General features: G+C 40.1%; 1 protein-coding gene across 3 annotated transcripts in view; it reads left to right on the top strand.

Moving 5' to 3' along the window:
• The window catches only part of KMT2E (lysine methyltransferase 2E (inactive)), an 86,277-nt gene extending 66,350 nt beyond the window's left edge, over window positions 1-19,927 (top strand). For 2 of the 3 annotated variants that reach the window (XM_036067438.2, XM_036067437.2), the window contains 12 exons: window positions 8,163-8,327; window positions 8,630-8,938; window positions 11,612-11,866; window positions 12,023-12,167; window positions 12,672-12,922; window positions 13,309-13,365; window positions 13,507-14,070; window positions 15,093-15,379; window positions 16,197-16,285; window positions 16,389-16,514; window positions 16,689-16,786; window positions 17,647-19,927. In XM_036067438.2, coding sequence (XP_035923331.1) covers window positions 8,163-8,327; window positions 8,630-8,938; window positions 11,612-11,866; window positions 12,023-12,167; window positions 12,672-12,922; window positions 13,309-13,365; window positions 13,507-14,070; window positions 15,093-15,379; window positions 16,197-16,285; window positions 16,389-16,514; window positions 16,689-16,786; window positions 17,647-19,161 — 3,861 coding nt within the window. In that variant the 3' untranslated portion in view covers window positions 19,162-19,927. The remainder of the gene's footprint in view (window positions 1-8,162; window positions 8,328-8,629; window positions 8,939-11,611; window positions 11,867-12,022; window positions 12,168-12,671; window positions 12,923-13,308; window positions 13,366-13,506; window positions 14,071-15,092; window positions 15,380-16,196; window positions 16,286-16,388; window positions 16,515-16,688; window positions 16,787-17,646) is intronic. The other variant, XM_036067440.2, reaches the window with a different exon arrangement.
• Window positions 19,928-22,042: the final 2,115 nt, after the last annotated feature.

The following is a 22,042-nucleotide window of genomic DNA, read 5'->3' as shown; positions in this document are numbered from 1 at the left end:
GGTTTATTTAATGCCCTTACAATAATTTTACTCAGATTGCATTTTTAAAAAAGTTTTTATGACTGTAGGGCTACTTTAAAAATACCTCTCTTTTAATGCTGAGAAAATCGTGAACTTAGAACATCCTCATTTTCAGATCCCAGAAGAAAATAGAAATACCCTTTTGCTGATGGAACTTTGGACAGATAAAAAAGGCTTACTTGGTCCATTTTTGGTCCTGATTTTACCTGTTATAGTATGCTGTATTAAATAATAATTAATATTAATATATTAATATATTTTATTTGTTACATATAATTAATAAATTAATATAATAATTAAATTCTGTGTCCATTTTAGCATATTCATTTTAATATATCTGCTTCTAAGGTTGCTGTGCAGCTGGGTATTTTTCATTCAATTGTGGAAAACTTGAAAAGTATCAGTGTTTAGAATTTGTCTGGTATTTTGAAGGGATATGAAATACTTAAAAATATTTGCTCCTTGACCTGTAGCTCTCAAAATCATTGCAGTGTTACTATTTCTAATTGGTACATTTGCTTTGATATCTCAATTACAGAATTTTTGGATATACTCAAATAAGCAGAATGTGAAAGCATGCATCCTAGGATTCTCAAGCCAACTGGCATGGTCTCCCCCACCCCTGCCAACATATTAGTATTTGTGAGGAACAAAATATTTGGTTTTGAAAAGTTTGAATATTAATCAGCCTTTGGTGTCTGCCTCTTGTATTGGTTACGTTAACATTAGTAGTTGGAAAGATTAAGGACAACGCCTGAGAAACATGTTAAGCTGATTGAAATTTCCTTCTTTGACAGACTTTAAATCATTGTGGATATAATAAGAGATACTAGTTCTCTTGTATATTTATGAGATTGGGATATAAAAGGAGTTAGTCATACTCTCCTCCCAGATAAATACCATGTAATGTCCAAATTAAAATATATTTCAGCCCATCCTTTTGTAGTATAGCTTGAAGTGTAGGAAATTGATTCGACAGTGTTTACCTACATAAATGGCTTTCATACCCAACCTAATATTTAGCATTTTGCTCAGTCTCCCAAAAATTGCACCAGTGGATGTATTATTTTGGTTGCTTGCTTGTTCTTTTTGGTGGAGTTGGAAGATAAGACAATGTCTCTGCCTTCAGGGGCATTTACAGAAACAGTTACAGTGCAGCAAGAAATGTGGTAAAGGAACTATAAATATGGTAACTTAAGAGCTGTGCGGGGGGGGGGCTCAGAGACCGTTTCATGAGATAGGTAGTATTTATGATGGACCTTAGGAGTAGGGGTGGAACAAGTACAGATTAGCTTGTAGCTAAATTGTATGGCATTGAGTGGAGAAATAGCCTGTAGGGAAAATAGCCTGGAGGGGGTTATAAAAGTGATAAATCCTACTTGGCTGGGATCATATAGGCTGTTTTTGAGGGGAGTAGGGGAGGTAAGGTTGGTTGCTAGCAGATCACATGAAATGTTGAATGATAAAGATTTCATGGAAGAATGTTTATTCATATTATTATATAACCAAAATAGAAAGCTATTCTTTTATTAACATTTTCCTTTTCCCTCCAATCATTATTTTTTCCCCTTAAGAAGTTGTTACCTACTTACAAAAGCAAATTTGTGCCTGAATGGTATAGAACTGAATAGATTATTGACATTTGCTTTTTAGCTGGTAAGAAATACTTCTTTGGCAGTGGGTTGGAATTGACTTTGGAGAATCTTACAGTCAGCCCAGTTAAGCTATGGCAGTTGAAATACAGTAGGCTGTTTATACTCACCTGATTCCAAAACCAGGGCACTACTGAGTGGACGGACGCCCCCAGGTACACAGTAGTAGGTAAGGTGAAGTGAGGTGAGGTGGCCATAACCTTGTCAGAGGTAAAGAGTGTTTGGCAGGAGGCTATATTGGGAAGCTCACTGCATTTTGTTAAACAACTGATCAATTAAAACATAAAGCTTTTGAAAGATTTAAATAAAAAAGGAGGCTTGTCCCCCTTCCCCGATTTATAATGGCATGAAAAGAACTTCCTAAAGTATCTTCTGATCTGTTTTCAAAATAATTTTTTGTGGCATTATGGAAAGACTGTACCTTGGGGATATATAGTCTTGGTAATATTTGATGGTATATTGTAGTCAGATTGCTTAAACTGGAATCCAGGGAAGGTGGTTCAGGAGGCCTTCACACTTAAGAGGATAGACATTTAAGAAATGGGCGCCTGGGTGGCTCAGTTGGTTAAGCGTCTGCCTTCGGCTCAGGTCATGATCTCAGGGTCCTGGGATTGAGTCCTGAGTAGGCTCCCTGTTCTGCGGGGAGTCGGCTTCTCCCTCTCCCTCTGCCACTCCCATTTGTGCTTGCTCTCTTTCTCTCTCAAATAAATGAAAAATAAAATCTTTAAAAAAAAAAAAAAAAAGAAACAAAAAGGGTATGAAAAAAAAGGGTATGAAAAGATGGTCACCCAGGTTGTGAGATGCTTGTCAAGCAGCTAGGAAAATCTGGAATTAAGTGTATATCACTGGGATATAAACTACATAAGGGCGAGAATCTGTCATTTTGTTAATTGTTATAGCCCCAGCTCCTTAGGGGAAAAAATGCCTGGCTTTTATGAAGTACATGGTCAGTAAATGAGCCTACTAAATATTTCTGGCAGCCATGTAAGTAGAGATGTAAGTAGTGAATTAATTGAAGCTTCCTTATAGGCCAGATAGTGTCCTGGAGGCCTTGCCAGGATGCAGGAGTCTCCATAATTTTCTTATCCCTCATCCTTCACACCAGAAATTACTCCACGGAACTCTAAGACATTTTGTGAAAAAAAGAGCTCTGTGGCCAGTTGAGTAAACAGTGCTTCAGGTCCCCAACTTTGAGTTTCCCAGTATACACATGGTGTGTTTAAAAACTTACTCTGTTTATGAAACCATTTCATAAACTTAGACACCCTTGCAACTTGTTTGTGGTGACACCTTTGACATCCTACAGATTTTTATTTGATGGAACAAGCATCCTGTGGGAAAAGCCTAGAAAGAATCCTGTTTCTAATGTCTCTAGGAAGTAACTTGACTTAGAAGATCGCTTTAGAAGATGCAGAAGAAATTTTAATAGTAAGATATCATTAGGATAAATTTCTTGTCAGGAAAGTCATCTGAGGATATGTGAAATATATCACCCATCTGATCAATTTTCTCTTATAACATGACTAAGTTTATGTCAGTTACTAATTTTAATTTTCTTAAAGAGGTACCCACTTTCTCATTCCAGAGTTTAGGAATTGTGTTTCTAAAGATGAGTGATTAATGACATTATGGTATTGAATAGCAAAAGGGAACCCATTTATTTTTATTGGTATTCTGTTCAAACAAAATGAGGATATTCAGATTTAGCTGCCTTGTAAGAAATTCAAGATTTCCAAAATCTTGTTAAAATACTTCGTTCCATGCTTTCACATAACAGTGACATGTGCTTTATATAATATATACACAATTCTTACTCATTTAACAAGACTGTGAGTGTTTGCTATATGCTGAGGACCACTGAAGGTACTGGGCGGCCAGGTTCTGGAGAAGCTTTCATGGAGGATGGCATGCATGGAATAAGAAATATCAAAGAGGGCGCCTGGGTGGCTCAGTTGGTTAAGCGACTGCCTTCGGCTCAGGTCATGATCCTGGAGTCCCTGGATCGAGTCCCGCATCGGGCTCCCTGCTCGGCAGGGAGTCTGCTTCTCCCTCTGACCCTCCCCGCTCTCATGTGCTCTCTCTCATTCTCTCTCTCAAATAAATAAATAAAATCTTTAAAAAAAAAAAAAAAAAGAAATATCAAAGAGGAAGCAGTACTGTGAGGATAAACTGAATCATCATGTGGTAGAGAAGAAATGGGGATACCTCTGCAAGACATACTTACTAGTTTGGAATTATTCTATTGGTAATTAGTAATCTTAACCATTTTTTAAAAGATTAATAAATTAATCTCTAACTCTTGTTCAAGAGGATAAGCAAAGTTATTTGAGTGAGGAATCTCTTACTTTCTCTATTTCAAGGCTGTGGGTAGGGTAATTTGGCAGGCTGACCCTGCTGGTTCCCTTTCCTTTAAAAGGCAAGTTTTTTATTTTAAGAACCACTTTCTACCCATTAGCAAGGTAAAAAGAAAGAAACCGTGAGTCCCTAGAGGTCTTCATTTTGTTTCCTTCCCAATTCTTTCACTCTCCTACGAGGCACATTGTCCTCTAAAGCTGCTGTGGGGTACCCACAGTGCATGAGCTTGTTTTTACTCAGTGAAAAAGTACCATTATCTCTGATTATTAGGATAAGTTCTAACAATTTACTCAGTGGAGTTTATTTTTTTAGTTGCAGTATTGTGTAAAACTTGAATAGGTGTTCTTTATTATGTACCCTTGAACTATATGGACCTCACCATTTATTGAAAGGAGGCTTAGACAAGATCTTCATCGTCTCTTCCAAGTATATCAAGTTATATGATTTCAAGTCAGATTGGTGCTCCAGTGTGTTTATATACGGAAGAACAAAATTGAAACAAAAATACCAAAAATAGGGCGCCTGGGTGGCTCAGTCGTTAAGCGTCTGCCTTCGGCTCAGGTCATGATCCCAGGGTCCTGGGATCGAGTCCCACATCGGGCTCCCCGCTCTGCGGGAAGCCTGCTTCTCCCTCTCCCACTCCCCCTGCTTGTGTTCCTGCTCTCGCTATGTCTCTCTCTGTCAAGAAAATAAATAAAATCTTAAAAAAAAAAAAAAAAAAAAATACCAAAAATACCTACTCAAGTGATAAAGTCCTGTAAAGGGATGTTAAGCAGACTTTCTTCTGCTTACAGGAATTAAAGTACTCTATTCTATTTGCTCTATAAGACCATAAACTAAAGATACATGTCATAAAAGCAATCTGTTGGATAGATCTCATCAGGGATCTTTCATAGTTCAGTTTAGCACCCAATACTCCAGCATTAACAATATGTCAAGTGCTAATGTAGTATTCCTGAAAGGCAAACCTGTCTAATTCTAATTCTGTATCAGCTCTATGATTGCTCAGCTCAGGTAACAGTGATTCTGAGGTTGGGTCATGGGCTTGGAATAATGAGTCATGGTTACAGAATACACAGGCCTTAGCACTAAGCCGTATCTGAACTATATCAAGCACAAATGTTAGAGTCTGCTGGGGTTGATTAGGACTCCTAGTTTCTCTAATCCCCTACACAACCTGTAATTACCCCAAGCTATCTATAGAACTGGTTATTTTTCGGTTAGGTCTATAAAATTGGCAAGTTTTCAGGCATTAAATAGATACTGTGTATCGACTGTATTCCATGCAGTGTGAACCAAATGCTGAACGACATAGGAAACTTAAGGAATTTAAAATAAAAGTAGACCAGTGTGCTCATGTTTTTTCATGTAGAAAAATCAAAGGCATGCTTATATTTCCGACATTTGTGTGTTTTTTTAAGATGAGATTGTATTAAAAGTATTAGGGTATCTCTTTAGTGCTTTCAGTTGACAGTTGTAGTAAATGTGTAAAGAGTTATGCTTAATTTTGCTTTATGTAGGATCAGTGGTGGTTAATTGGAAAGAATAAATTAGGAACCCGGAAACTTGGATAATAACTATGGCTCTGCCTTTGAATGAGTCACATAATACACATGGGCTTTGGTTTCTTCGGCAGCACAGGACTAGATTTTTTTTAAGATCTTGACTAGCTCAAAAAGATTGAGTCACCTCTAAAGTATTTTCCTTTGACTGTCAATTAATTGTATTGTTTACACAGAGTTCAGTATTTATTTTATTTCTTGAGAGAGAAAGCATGCACATGTGTGCAAGCTGTGGGAGGGAGGGAGAGGGAGAGAGAGAATCTTAAGCAGTCTCCATGCTCCCCACAGAGCCCAAAGCAGGGCTGGATCTCATGACCCCAAGATCGTGACATGGGCCAAAGTCAAGAGTCAGATGCTTAAGCAGGGCACCCTGGGAGTTCAGTTTTTAGGTCTTTATGTCAATTTTATCTTTCACCCTCACTCTAACCATCTAAAACAAGTAAATATTGAACTATGTCAGATTTTTGTCATAAATTCATATTTATCTTAAATACTGGTAATTTTTTATACATAAAATGATTCTTGCTAAGTTTCTTTCTTTTGGAAAAATGTACTTTTCGTCAGATCTATTTTAAAATTTTTGAAAAGAGAAAATAACCACAATAGTTAACCTCTTCTCCCTCCTCACCCCCTCCCCTGTTGAACAGGTGAAGCGGTTAGGAAAATCTTTTTTCTTTTTTTAAGATTTTATTTATTTGAGAGAGAGACACAGTGAGAGAGAGAGCAAGAGCAGGGGGAGGGGCAGAGAGAGAGAGGGAGTAGCAGGCTTCCTGTCGAGCAGGGAGCCCGACTCGGGGCTCGATCCCAGGACCGTGGGATCATGACCTGAGCCGAAGGCAGACGCTTAACGACTGAGCCACCCAGGCGCCCCAGAGAATCATTTTTTATTACTCCAGATTTCTAAATTTAGGATTTCTAAATTTAGGATTTTAGAAAAGCCCTCATACAGAGATAGGATTTTTATAAAGAGCCATGAGATGAAAGGGGTTTAAGTAAAACTTCCAGTTCCAGTTTTGACCACTTTTGCCTGTGCTGTTAATTTTAGTGCCCATTGCCCATCCCAAAGCAAGAGAAGTAAGGTGTGTGTGTGTGTGTGTGTGTGTGTGTGTGTGTGTGTGTGTGTCCACAAACAAGCAGCCTTACCTCTGTGGACCTCAGTTTTCTTACCTGCAATATAAAGTGAGGATAATAGGTCTTGTAAGAGTGAGACTAACTAGAAGCTTAGCAGTATTGTCACAGGAGTTTGTCCCCTTACTGAGTGTAAAAAATGAAGAAAAAGGGGCGCCTGGGCGGCTCAGTCAGTTAAGCAGCTGGCACTTGATTTGGGCTCAGGTCACAATCTCAGGGGCATGGGATGGAGCCCCACTTGGGTCTCTGCGCTCAACCAGGTAGTCTACTTGTGGACTCCTCTCTCTCTCCTCTCCCTCACCCCCTCCCCCTGCTGGTGCACATGCTCTGTCTCTAAAATAAATCTTTTTTTAAAAAGTAAAGGAAAAAATAACAGTAAGCAGTAGTTTCCAGAGTGTGTCTTAATGCTTAAACCTCTGCTGATAGTTACCGGGATTAAAGCCCCAAGCTTGCGTTCCTAACCCTTCTCTCTCACATCACTGACAAGAGGAGGAAAGCCAGATGGCTCTGAGACTCAGGACCTGGTTCTCTTCATCTGAAGAACTGGGCAGTCCATGGAAGCGCTTCCTGTTTCTGATTGAAAGCTGAAGCCCTTGCCAGGCCCATCAGGCCAAGGCTCTGGGTCTTGCTTTGAATACTCTCTAAGGAGAACTGAAGGACAAAGGAACTCTTGCCTTAAACTGTCAGTGGAAGACAGGAAGGTCAGAGGGTAGTAGAATGCCTTGTAAGAACTCCGACGGAGGGCAAGAAAGCTAAAGTACAGATAACCACTGACGCTTCGGGAATGCCTCCCATTTTCCACGTGCTGTTGGCAAACTGCACAGATACTTTCTATTTGAACTCAGTAACAATTCAGTGATGTGTAATTATTATTATCCACATTTTGTAAGAGGCTCAAAAAAGTTAATAACTGGGGTCGTTAAGTTGCCTAGGGTCACAAAGATAGTAAATGACTAGTAAGAGTCATAATTTGAACCCAGGACTTCACCTTATAATATCCTGCCACATGTCAATAATGTATTCACTCCCTAAGTTTCTGTGAGTGGGATCTTTTCAACATTTATTAACATGGGAATTTTGAATATTATTTTAAAAAGGGTTAACTTCCCTATTATTGAGAAAGATTTTCAGTTTGGTAAAGCAAGATAGTTTCTTACGCCTTTTTTGTGGGGGGGGGTTGCTTTATCCTTATCGTTGACAGTCATCCAACAATATTCCTTTCATGAAATGTATTTGTAATAACAGGCCTTCCTGAGACGTTTCAGACTCTGAAGTATCTCGAATGAGTATGTGAACCGCCCCCTCCCCCCAAGCTATCATCAATAGAAATGTTTTGCTAACATCATAGAATTTATTTTTTACATTTGTCATGAACAGTGGGACTTTAGAATTTTACTTCAAAACTATGACATTTATTATGCCACTTGAAATTTAAATTTTGTAGACAAGAGAAGAAAGGAAAATGGAAGCAATTCTGCAAGCTTTTGCCAGACTTGAAAAAAGAGAGAAAAGAAGAGAACAAGCTTTGGAAAGGATCAGCACAGCCAAAACTGAAGTTAAAACGGAATGTAAAGATGCACAGATTGTCAGCGATGCTGAAGTTATTCAGGTATAGTTTTGTTTTCATACTTAAGCACTTTCTGATAAAATTGTCACACCTGATTTAGTTGCATCTGTAAAGAACTTTTAACATCTAATGCTGTTCAGTAGCATTTTTCAAATCATGAGAATTTAGACCTGAGACATAAGATTCTGTCTGCTTTGTTTTAGACTAAAAAAGTTATGTTAATTTATCAGAATTCATAAGCTTAAGGAAATTAGCTTCTGAAGTAGATGAATGCTTTTAGATTTCAACTTCTCACTTCTGTAAACATAGTATCGGAAGTTCCACTCTGTTGTATTTTGAATTAGGAACAAGCAAAAGAAGAAACTGCTAGCAAGCCCCCCCCTGCCAAGGTGAATAGAACTAAACAGAGAAAAAGTTTTTCTCGCAGTCGGACGCACATTGGACAACAGCGTCGGAGACACAGGACTGTGAGCATGTGCTCAGATATCCAGCCATCTTCTCCTGATCTAGAAGTCACTTCACAACAAAACGACATTGAGAACACTGTACTTGCAATCGAACCTGAAGCTGAAACTGCACTAGCAGAACTAATTCCCGAGACTGAAGCTCCAGCACTTACTAAATGTCCTGCCAAGTACCCGAAAACTAAGAAGGTAGGGCTCTTCAGGAGCAGGGGAACTCTTCTAACGAGAATGTCTTATGATGTTAAATATATTTGTGTTTTTAAGATTCAGTTTGGGGGGCGCCTGGGTGGCTCAGTCGTTAAGTGTCTGCCTTCGGCTCAGGTAGTGATCCCAGGGTCCTGGGATCGAGCCCCGCATCGGGCTCCCTGCTCAGCGGAAAGCCTGCTTCTCCCTCTCCCACTCCCCCTGCTTGTGTTCCCTCTCTCACTGTCTCGCTCTCTGTCAAATGAATAAATAAAAAAAATCTAAAAAAAAAAAAAATTCAGTTTGGAACATCTCGTAAGGAACAGAAGGCATAGTTTTTACACTTAAAGAGTTTTTAAACTAAGAATGAGAATCACAAAACAGTAAAATCAGTTAATAAAAATGTTTCCACTGTTAACTTCCTTTTAGAATTGCAGATCACAATGTAATGATTTTAATAATTTATGAAAATTCCTTTTTATGCTCCTATGTACTAAATTTACACTTTGCAGAAACAATTGGTTTTACATATGTTATCCTTTATTCTTTGTATTTCCTACAATTTTCACAGTATAGGTAGATTATAAGAATTAAATGTGAAGAAATTGCTGATTGCCATAAAGAAGGGTAGTTTTAGAGGAATTTATCCATCTTTGAAAAACTGTCAGACTTAATAAAGCAATTATGGGAAACTATTCACTGAGATAAACCAACCTGAGCTTTACAGCTCAGAAATAACAGAACATCCTTAGGAAGCACCCCCAGCCCCCAGTAGAATCTAGTAGATTGGAGCAGAGATATCAAAGTGGTAATCCTTGGGCTCTTTTTTGGGGGGGGGGGGGTGGTTAGATCATAACAGGATTCTTCTTGTACACTTAACATAACAGAATGTTTTGAAACTTAATTTATCTTGTTCTTACCAGATCCATTACAGTTTGAGGTACCGTGAAACCAGGAGAAGTATATTCAGTAAACATCTAGGATGAACCCAGGAGTATACTTTAATGGCGAGTCAGAGGGTTAGTTAGAGACAAGATCTAAACACCGTTCTAATTGGAAGGCTGTACTCTTCCTTACTGCCCCATGGATCTTGAATAAGCAAGCCTTGCCTTAACCATGAGCAGTTAAATGTATGTTAATTATACTGGAATTAAAAAAACAAAAACAATGAGCAGTTATTTTTGCCCACTTTGGAGGGACAAAAAATAATTGCAACTTTTCTTTGTAATTTAGGTTAGTGAAAAGAAAAACTCATGTTTAAAGAAGCTACTTTCTTAACTACAAATATGACATAATTCCTGCCTTTTAATTTTTAAATGGCTAAATTATTGTGGCGCTATCAATTTATTTAAATTCCTGGTTTGAGATGTAGACTTTTACTCCCATTTGTTCTCTAAAAAAGCCTCCTTTGCCACAGGTTTTGTTGATGGTATTCCCTTCTTTTAAACATACTATTCGAGCACCGCATTATCATGATTTCCCCAAATGTGAAGGCTTCATTCAGTGTAAGAAGACATAGTACTTACTCTGGGCCAGATACTATGCTACCTGAAGAGCTTTATGTATGTTATTTAGCTCTTTTAATCCTCACAATAACCACAGTAACCAAAACCCAGAGCTAGTTTCTGTATGACCCTTCTTTTACAGATAAGGATTGAGATGTAGAAAAGTTTTATAACGTGCTTGAGGTCACGTTGTAAGTGGCAAAGCCCGGATTCCTACCCAAGCAGCCTGGCTGCAGCCTCCACAGGCTTTCTCTAGTTTGTCCTGGATATGCTGTTGTACATACATTGAAAAAAAAAGGGGGGGGGGGAATGCTAGAATGTTTTAATGATTGTCACTGGAAGACCGTGTCGGTAGATTATTTTTTTAATGTGTGTGTATCTATGTGTGAGAATGCATATACTACTTTTAGTACTTTTTTTTTTTTTTTTTTACAAATTATACTTAGAGTAAAAATAACAAGAATATCATTTGATTACCAGATAGAAAAGATATGAATGCCCACAAACAAAATGTGTTTGTGCTGACAGATGTAATCCTTATTTCCATGCCCATTACAACTGCTTTATTAAATAACTATAGCTAGCCTACAAAAAAAAAAGTGAGTAGTCATTATATTTTAGGATCAGGTATATTCATATAACCAATAAAGACTGAACTACATACACTGTGGATAAAAATAAATTAACAGAATTAACTGAAAAAGGACTTTGTAAATTTTCAAATAGTGATTGTCAATGCTGACACCTTTTTTTTTTTTTTTTTAAATGTATATGCATTGGTCTCATCATCTAGAGATTCTGATAGGCAGCTGGGGTAGAAAAACACTGCATAAAATCCGATCTTTCTTACACACTGATAACAGAAGCAGTAACAAACCTATAGTACTGATGTCTCTTAGACTTTGCTATTTTACAAAAATAGCATTTTACAAAATTTTACAAAAATGTGTTTTCTTCCTGGCTGAGTACTATTGTGTAAAAAATTTAGGAGTAAGAGAAGTTAAGAAATGTAATGATGTACTGATGTACTGATTTTTTGGACATCTATGAATGATTTCAATTACCCAATGTATCATTTTGGAAAATACTATCAATTTCAAATCTGGTATCAAAATGTTCAATAGGAGAATCTGTGAGTTACATATAGAGTGATCCAAATTTTTCTTTTCTCTAGCACTTGGTCAATGAATGGTTAAGTGAGAAGAATGAGAAGACAGGAAAACCTTCAGACAGCCTTTCAGAAAGGCCTCTGCGCATAACTACAGATCCTGAAGTGTTAGCTACCCAGCTCAATTCCTTACCAGGCCTGGCCTATAGTCCCCACGTATACTCTACTCCTAAGCACTATATTCGGTTTACTTCACCATTCCTTTCAGAAAAAAGGAGAAGAAAAGAACCTACTGAAAACATTTCTGGCTCATGCAAGAAGGTAAACTTTTCTTTGGATATAAAAATCTAGGATGAGCCACGGGCCAGTCTCCTTCCTTAACTACCATTCCTGGTAGTGAAGTGCTTTTAGAATCAGTCTACATATATAGACTATATAAACAGCTACAAACTGATTTCTATTCGTTATGTATTTCAGCGATGGCTGAAACAAGCCTTAGAAGAGGAAAACTCATCAATTTTACATAGATTTAATTCACCCTGTCAAGAAAGATCCAGGAGTCCTACAGTCAATGGTGAAAGTAAAAGTCCACTGCTACTAAATGAATGCTGCTCCCTCCCAGGTGGAATTTCTTTTCGGTGTTGTTTTAGTGTGAAGCGTGTGGCAGGACGTATAGTAACGGACACATTCTAGTTATTATACACGTGATAAAAGAAGCATTTTGTTACATTTTTTCTGTCCTCTAACCTTTTGGGTAAAGATAAACATGAAAACCTTAAATTTACAGTACCATGTATATTGGGGCTTATGGGTGAATTTTAGGGCTGCTTCTCAGATCGAAAAGAACTCTTGGAAATAAATTAACATCTGTCTTCTAAGACTTCTCAGAGACTCCTAGGCCTGTAAGCCATTTGGCAAGATAAATTGTGCTGTAATAGTAAAATTAACTCACGTGGGGGTGGGGAGAGATTGTTTCATGTTAGTAGAATCTTTAAAAACCCTGAAATTTGGTTTGGGGCTGAAATTCATCATAATTACTATTGTTGATGTTTTGATCTTTCCCAGAATGTATTATAGATTGTAGCAAATACCAGCAGTGTAATGTCTATGATTATTGCACCAACAGATCTAACTACACCACTAAAAAAACGAAGACTTTATCAGTTGCTAGATTCTGCTTACTCTGAAACCTCCACACCTACTCCTTCACCGTATGCTACACCGACTCACACAGATATTACTCTCACGGACCCATCATTTGCCACTCCTCCACGGGTAAAATCAGATGATGAAGCTTGCAGAAATGGTTATAAGCCCATATATTCACCAGTTACCCCAGTAACTCCTGGCACACCAGGAAATACCATGCACTTTGAGGTGAGAAATTTAAATGGGGGAAAAGAAAACCTGTGGGGATGGTATTTAACAGCTCCCCCGGCCCCAACAACTATTGTGCTTCGATTAGGAAAAAAAAGTTTTTAAGAAACCAAAAGGGCAAATTTGGAACATGCATTGATGTGAATTTAAATTTTTACATTTTTATTAAAATGAGCATAACTTTCATCTTACTGATACTCAGCATCAGACTTAATGGCTATATGTGTATCAAACTGACCTTAAAGCCAGAGGTCTTACATGGGGAATGGAAATAGAAAAAAGTTTAAAACCAAAGTCTGTGTAACAGTTAAAGTTTTCATTTCTATAAATATCATGGATTTAGTTATATATTTTAATTTTCAATTCTACTTATTTCTTTTATATAGAATATTTCTTCCCCAGAAAGTTCTCCAGAAATTAAGAGACGCACTTATAATCAAGAGGTAAGGTGTTATCCAAAAAGATGATTTAAATTGGTGACCTTTTCCTTTTATTATTTTGCGTAAATTTTTGGGAGATTTTAAAATAAGTAGTCTCAAGATATGGTTATTTGTGTAATTCTTTTGTTTTAATTCTGTAAACAGGGATATGACCGATCTTCAACCATGTTAACATTGGGGCCTTTTAGAAATTCTAATTTAACTGACCTGGGTCTGCAAGAAATAAAGACTATTGGTTATACCAGCCCTCGGAGCAGGACTGAAGTCAACAGACAGTGCCCTGGAGAAAAGGAATCTGTGTCAGACCTTCAGCTGGGACTCGATGCAATCGAGCAAACTGCCTTACATAAAACCATGGAACCACCTACACATGACAGGACTGATTCTAACAGCCAACTGGAATCTACGCACTCTGGACGGGGCGCAATGTATTCTTCCTGGGTAAAGAGTCCTGACAGAACAGGAGTTAACTTCTCAGTAAACTCTAACTTGAGGGACCTGACGCCCTCACATCAATTGGAGGTTGGAGGAGGCTTCCGAATAAGTGAGTCAAAGTGCCTGGTGCAGGATGATACTAGAGGCATATTTATGGAAACACCCGTGTTTTGTACTTCAGAAGATGGGCTTGTTTCTGGTTTCGGACGGACTGTTAATGACAATTTGATCGACGGAAGTTGCACACCCCAGAATCCACCACAAAAGAAAAAGGTTACAAATTTAACGATTTTAGTCCTTTTAATAGTGTCTTTTTTGTACTACTACTGAGGGTTATTAGCAGTTATGTGTTATGTAAGGCATTCATACTCAAGTTAAAAGTTTTGATGTGTACACTTTTAAACCTTTGTAAATGCTCAGTTAGAAAATACTTGCAGAGAAGTAAAACATTCTAGTGATATGGAAAATGCTTATAAGCACAGTTTCAGAGATTGAAACCTCAAGATGATTTATTTCACTGGAAGAATAACTTCAAAATAACCACTTCCTAGCCAAATAAACAGAGTTGAGTAATACTTGTGTTCTTATTATCCTTATTTTACATAGAACAGGCAGCCTTGTACTGGAGAAATGCTTCTTTCTTCATAAATGTATAGTATTTTGGCCACGGATATGAGTATTTTGAAAAGTGTTCTGTAAATATAATTTAAGCTCCCTGACTTACCACCATTATTTGGTTGGCAGCAGACATACTGAGAGAATTAGAATGCCTTATTTCAGAGAAATGGGATAAACTACACTTATTTTACTTGTTAATAGGCTTATTGCTTTGCAAGTCAAAGAATTTTAGTGATGTGTGCTTTTAATTTTTGTAACAGAGTCCAGTTGGCAACTTTGTGGGAAGCAATGTAGTATAGTGGAAAGAGCACGGGCTTTCACGTAAGACCTAGGTTCGAATCCCGGCTCCAACACTCACCAGCTGTGTGACCTGGAGTGAGTGAGTTACTCAATTTCCTCATCTGTAAAATGGGGATGATAATATACCTATTTCATAGGGTTGTTGTGAGGATTAAATGAGATAATGTATGTAAATCATCTAAATACAATGCCTGGCATATAACAGGCATTGATAATTGTTAATTATTATTATTATTATTATTATTCAAAATCAAATTATTTTACATAATTTTCCTAATGTAAATATACTAATTCTCTTGAGAAAAAAAAGAATAGCTTGACTCTGACATACAAAACAAGAATAAAAGATTTGCTTTTCCTTCTCTTTCTTGCTGAAGGTCTCTCTGTTAGAGTACCGTAAAAGACAGCGGGAAGCCAGGAAGAGCGGCTCGAAGGCCGAGCACTTTCCACTGGTGAGCGTGTCACCTCACGCAAGCGGCAGCTCGAGCAGCAGCGGTGACGGCTGTGGCAACAGGAGCGAAAGCGGGGAGCAGCTAGAAAGCACCGCTAGCCTGCCGTTACCGACACCAGCTACAGTTTATAGTGGTACTTCAGAAGAAACCAGCAATAACTGTCCTGTTAAGGAAGCTTCTGCCAGTGAGAAGAACGACCCAGAAGTTCAGTGGTAAGCCCGTCTAAAAGAGCCCGCTGCTAACTTTAGAACTGAGAAGTATCATCCCTTGTAATTCAAGTAGTCTCTGTTCTTTATTGTCCAGGCAGGAGCTTTTCCATAGCTGATTGTGAACGCAGCTAGATCTGTAAAGATCTGAAGTGTGCTGTTCTGAAAAGCACAAGCTTTGGGGTGAACTCTCTAACCGTCTGCTCTTGTTCCCCCAGTTCTAAGGAGAGGGACATTTGCGGTCCGGATTTTGAGAGATCCTCTTTGCTGATAGGGTTTTAAACCAGCTCTGTATTTGCCTATCTTAAGGGTCCACTGTGCTTCCTCTTGTACAATTTTCGCCTTTTTCACAATGTTCCTCTCCAAAGAACTTTTATCATAGTTTGCATCCTGCGATTTCCTTATATCCCTAACAAGTTACAGAAAAGAAGAACCAAGTTTTAGTGTTTCTTCAGTAGGAACAGCAGAAGCTGGATATGGGATGGGTCTTGACAAAGGGCAGAAGGGCTCATTCGCTTCCCTCCTGGGTCCCCTTCCCACTAGCCTTACAGTCCAGATACAAGGTGATCGGTAAAGGGTGTATCTGGTACCTGCTGTGAGATTCTGAATGCGGATGCATTTCAGCTCCCCCCCCCCCCCCGCCCAACCAAGAAATTGCTTAAGACAAAGGATTGGAGTCTGGCTATTTTCAAAGCTTTACACCTGAGTATTTTCCCAGCAGAGCAAAAGCCTTGGTCTGAGAGGACAAGTTGACCATCAAGGACAAAGACTAATCTAGCTGGCAGTAGCTTCCTTGAATTGATGGTATGATTTTATGTTCAAGGACCGCTTCAACCTCAGTGGAGCAAGTGAGAGAAAGGAGTTACCAGCGTGCGCTACTTCTCAGCGATCACCGAAAAGACAAAGACAGTGGTAAGTGAGCTTGTTCTTCTGCCGAAAAGTGGAGCCAGCTAATCCCTGTGCACCCTCGTTCTTGGCAGTTCTAATGTTCTCTTTGGGTCTGCTTCATCTCTAGGGGGAGAGTCACCCTGTGTCCCATGTTCACCGAGTCATGTTCCGTCTTCACCTTCATCTCATTCAAATCACATTCCCCAGTTGCAACCCAAGGGCCCAGTCCCTCCTTTCAGTGAACTTACAGAAGGTCAGTAAGCAGATGACCTATCATGGTTATTGTTTTCAAAACCTTTTTGAATCAGCAAGGCGAATGCCTTCTGCAGAGTTGGGCTGCACAGAATTTACACGGCTCTGTAGTGTCAGTCAGGGCGGCGCTGGTCATGCAATGTTACGGTGACTCTGGCCTTCTTCTGCTTTACAGATCCTGACCCTGAAAATCCAGAGCCCATGACTACAAGTGAATGTCCATCCCCAGACACCTCTCAAAACACTTGTAAAAGCCCTTCAAAAATGAGCAAGGTAATAAAATTGACCTTCGAACATGGCCATTCAGGAAAGTGGGTTCTCACATGCATACGGAGATTCTCCTGCCGTACGAAGCGTCAGTTTGTGATTTTTGGACGCTTTGGGAGCAGATGGTCTAACGTGCTCACTGTGCTTCAGTCCTTTACATTTTCTCCTAGAGGTCCACCCCTGTCACCCCAGGAAATTCAGTTTTTTCATACAGTTTTGGACCACACGCAGTAAGTTCTCTAAAAACAAAAGGTCAGATGACAATGCATTGACAAGAAATGCTATCACCGTCCTGATTCGGGAAAGACGTGCTGGTCTCGTGTGGCGGCAGGATCTGTGGAAACTAAAGATGAGGGATCGGAGACTGGTTTTCTTTTTCCCTTATATGTAAGGGAAACGTACATTTAAGTGGTCTTGTACTTCGGTCTTCGTATTTGAACACTGTGAAAGATGTTTCAGATCACAACAGTTTGGGTGAGCACATTTATTTACCCAAACAGGTTGGGTGCAGCAAGTCCTGTTACGGAATTGAAACTTGCTAAGTGCTCAGGAGGTTACTAGAATTCTTTTAGAATAAGGCTCAAAAGCAGGTTGGATCACTGAGGGGAAAAAGGCAAATTGAAAGTAAAGACCTGTCTTCCATAAAAATTAATCCAGGGAATTCAGTTGAAGCTCAGTACCAGACCTTGTTAAACTACTGAAAAAGCTGCCCTTTCAGGATCCCACGCCTCTGTGACGGACTTCCCTAATCCACCTTATCCTCTACCCCTTTCTAAAGTGAACCCTGAAGTAACATTCAGTACCGCTGGTCACAAACCTCAGTATATGTAAGACGTTCCTTAACGGGATTCGTTTTCTTTCCACAGTCTGGTTCCCCGGGCCCCGTACTTCCTGTTCAACCGCATGGGAAAACACCCACAAAGTCCGATTCCCACTGGGAGGCAACAGCTACCGTGCCGGAAGCGGAGAACGGGGTGCACCTGAAAGCAGAGCTCCCCCAGAAGCAGCTGTTAAATAACACCCAAGCACTTCCAAAGAACCCTCCTCCTCAGCCGCTGGCTCGAAGCTCAGCCGAGCAACTTTCCCAGAAGCTGCCGTCCGCCGCGCCGGTCAAGTTGCACTGTCCTCCGTCCCCTCACGTAGAAAATCCTCCCAAGTCCTCGACACCCCACCCGCCTGTGCAGCACGGTTATCTCTCACCAAAGCCCCCTACCCAGCAGCTAGGCTCGCCCTACAGGCCTCATCACGCACAGTCACCTCAAGTGGGAACACCTCAGCGCGAGCCTCAGAGAAATTTCTACCCAGCCGCACAGAACCTTCCAGCCAGTACTCAGCAGGCGCCATCTGGAGCACTCTTCACACAGACCCCCTCAGGACAATCTGCCGCGACATACAGTCAGTTCACCCCCCCCAGTCTGAGCAGCACGGCACCGCCCCCCCCGCCCCCCCCGCCGCCGTCGTCCTCCTCGTACTACCAACCCCAGCAGCCCTCCGCAAACTTTCAGGGTTACAACCAGCTTAAAGGTGGTCTTTCCCAACAGGCCGTGTTCGCGTCGGGACCAAATCAAGCGCTTGCGGGCGCCAGCAGCCAGCAGCCCGCTCCAGGCCACCACGTCACTCCGGGCCATTTCTTGCCTTCTCCGAACCCTCCGCTTCACCATCAAACTGCCCCGGCCGTGGTGCCCCCCCCACCCCCCCCGCCCCCCGCCCCCGGGCCGCACCTCGTGCCGCAGCCCAGCTCCCATCAGCAGCACTCTGTCGCTCACGTCGTAGGGCCTGTTCACGCGGTCACCCCCGGCTCTCACATTCATTCTCAAACCGCTGGACACCATTTGCCACCACCCCCACCACCTCCCGGTCCTGCCCCTCATCACCACCCGCCACCCCATCCTTCCACAGGACTCCAAGGTCTACCAGCACAACACCAGCATGTGGTCAATTCAGCACCCCCACCGCCGCCGCCGCCACCACCTTCCAGTGTCCTGGCTTCCGGGCACCATCCCCCCTCTGCTCAAGCCTTACACCATCCACCTCATCAAGGACCTCCACTTTTTCCTGCAAGTGCTCATCCAGCCGTACCACCGTATCCCTCCCCAGCCACACATCACACCACTCTGGGACCGGGACCCCAACACCAGCCTTCTGGAACAGGGCCACACTGTCCATTACCAGTCGCAGGTCCTCATCTCCAGCCCCAAGGACCAAACAGTATTCCGACACCGACTGCTTCAGGGTTCTGTCCTCATCCTGGCTCTGTGGCCCTGCCACATGGGGTTCAAGGACCTCAGCAGGCATCCCCAGTGCCTGGACAGATTCCGATCCACAGAGCACAGGTGCCACCAACATTTCAGAACAATTACCATGGTTCGGGGTGGCATTAAAATGGACTCCAAAAACATTTTTTAAAATGTTCTGTAAGATAAACTGTATATTTCATATGTACCTATTAAGGTACTTTTTAAAGCTTGTACATGAAACTTTGTATAAAAAAAAAAAACACCAGTGCTCTTTCATTGTATTTTTCCCATTTTTGCTTTTTTAAAATTCCTTAAAAAATGTGCTGTTAAGCCAGTATTAGGTATCTTTATTTTGTAAAGTGAACATTCCAGCTGTTTTTCTGGCAGTAGATTTGATGCTACATGATCTTTAAATTTTACTGTTGCAGTTAAAATTCATTTAGTGAATGTTTTCTATATTATTTTATACATATGCATTTAAGTACACAACTAAGTAATGGCACTATGAGGATTTTCATTTTTCTCCTGTCAGCAGTTCTGTGAGTGCATCTTAGGTATAAAAAAAAAAAAAAATGCAATACAGATTCTTATAGTTTGGTGTGGACATGGCTCATTTTGTTTTATCGGTTATTTGCAAGCAAAATGTAATTTAATGTATAGATTTTTAATGTCTCCTGACAAACTGTAAATACTGCATTTCTTTTGCGTATATAATTGCTTACAGCTTTTCTCATTTGATATATAGCATTGTACATATGACAAGTCTTTGCAAAACTGTGTGATCTTTGTGAAAGTAGTACAGTATATGGCCTTTAATTTCTTTTTTATTTTAAATATACTGTCACATTGAAGCACTGGTTGGGCATTTTAATTCATGTTAATAAATCACAATTATGTCAGTTTTACCAAATTGTCCTGTACAACTTCTGAGATTGGAGTCTGTTTAAACAAGTTTTTTTTTTACAAAAGTTCCATTTTTTCAGCTCTAGTTTGTCAGTCAGTGGCCTTCCCTTTTCTTCAGCTACACCTACCTCAGCTGGACTGCGGCGGACTTCAGGAGGCAGTGAGGGGTTGGGTTGTTCCTGCAACGCTCCTTCCTGTCAGTGCAGGAAACTCCTCTGCTGGGTGGAGGTTCTACCTCCAACTGACATCATACAAACTGTGAACCCATATCGTTCAAGTATTACACGTGATCGAGTTCTAGACCGGAACTGACAACTGTTTGAAAACATGGTGTAGCTTTGCCTGACAACACACATATCTCATTTGTACATTGCAGAACATGCATGACTGCAGTGTCCTACTGATGAATCAAAATTATTTGAAAACCTTAAATTAACATTTACTCTCTAGCTATAGTACTAAAAAGAAAGTAATAGGAGGTCTTAAAAATTTGTTTTGGGCATATAAAACGAAAACAGCATTATTATTAAAGTTCTCAAGTGAAATGAAAATAGCCTCTTGGACACTTTGCTGAAGTACCCAATGCTAGTTTTTGTTTTGGAAAAATAAATTTTTCTTTGTCTTCTACCTCTTAGGATTAATTAAGTAGAACCCTAAGTAATGAACACATTTTTTCCAATTTTCACCTAATTGACATAATTTGGCACAGCACATACATTATGTGCTTTGGAGAAAAACATGAGACTAAAACTGACTGGATTAATATTTGGCAGTAATGAAAGTCATGTTTTACAGTAACTTCTAATGTCCATTTCCTTTTGAAAACCAGCTAATGATGGTACATGAAGAGAGCTGCATTTAGGGCTCAACTCTAGTCAGCTTCAAGTTTTAAAAGAACTTGGGTCAACTTTGCCCTTCTTGACTTTAGCATACAACATTCTACTTACAGTACTCACTAAAACACTTGTCCAAGAAAACGTGGCTTTTCATCACCCGGCCCAGTGGTTTCACAGAACAAAGGTGGTTAACTGTTAGCACAGTGAGTAGCATTCTTCACCTCTTTAAAAGGACTGGCCTTCTAAGGATTTAAAATTCCTGTTACAAATCTGCCTACTACACAAGTAATTGATAGAGAAGCGTTTCTATGGACTGCAAAATCTAATGTAGTTCCTTGACTCCTCGATGAAGGGCACATACACTCTCAAATATTGTCTCATTAAAAGTTACAGAAACAGTAATGGAAGAGAAACTGGAATTTAAGGAATAATCTCAACTGAAGTTCTCTACCCAAGGAGAAATAGTAGTTTATCATGTTTAACTAGTTAGGTATGATCCAGGTACAAGAAGAAGCAAGTTAGTAAATCAGTTTTCACCTGAAAAGTTTATGCTTTCCTGAAGCCTCTAAATTTGCTTTTTTTGGCCTTTGAGCAGTTCTAATTTCCAGACAGTCAGCTTCTCATCTGCTACAATCACGATCCACTGCTTGTCCTTCTCCGTGAAGACTTGACACGGACTAACGAGAGGAAAAGCCAGGACCTTCACCAAAACCCCCGAGCCGGCTGCAGGGAGCTGCGTAACCAGTGCTGCTCATTCAGCGGAGTATTCTCTATCATCAAGCCGCCAAGATTCTGCTAAAAACCATACTATACCTAATACAAATGTAGATTCCTTCTAGAACAACTTTTTTACATTGTACACCAGTTAGGCTCTTTTATAAGGGACTGATCTTTACAAATTCCTAACAATCAGGTTTATTTCCTAACATGAGCCGAAACTGCAGTAGGATCAATTTCATTCAAGTGTGCTATAAACCCTGATACAAATTCTTCAGAGTGAGGGAAGACAGACAGACCTTGCGGTTCTTGTGAGCATGGCTCCTACAGAAACGGTCCGCAGCAACCATCTGTCACAGAACCTACAGGATATCTACAGCCTCGTCAGGAAACCCCAGCATGCACGATGCCTAAGGAACCTCACAGCGATGTGTGAGAGCATGCTAACTCCTGAAACGATGGGTCTTGTTCCCTTCAAGGTGAATACTGTTAAAAAGAAAAAATTTGCAATGCTCAAACACAATGTAATTAGTATGTTTTTGATGGAACATGAATGAAAAAGAAGACAT

The sequence above is a fragment of the Halichoerus grypus genome, chromosome 12 (genome assembly GCF_964656455.1).
Source record: "Halichoerus grypus chromosome 12, mHalGry1.hap1.1, whole genome shotgun sequence".
Classification (NCBI taxonomy): Eukaryota; Metazoa; Chordata; class Mammalia; order Carnivora; family Phocidae; genus Halichoerus; species Halichoerus grypus.
Note: the sequence above shows the minus strand (reverse complement) of the source record. Positions and strands in the feature narration are given on the sequence as shown.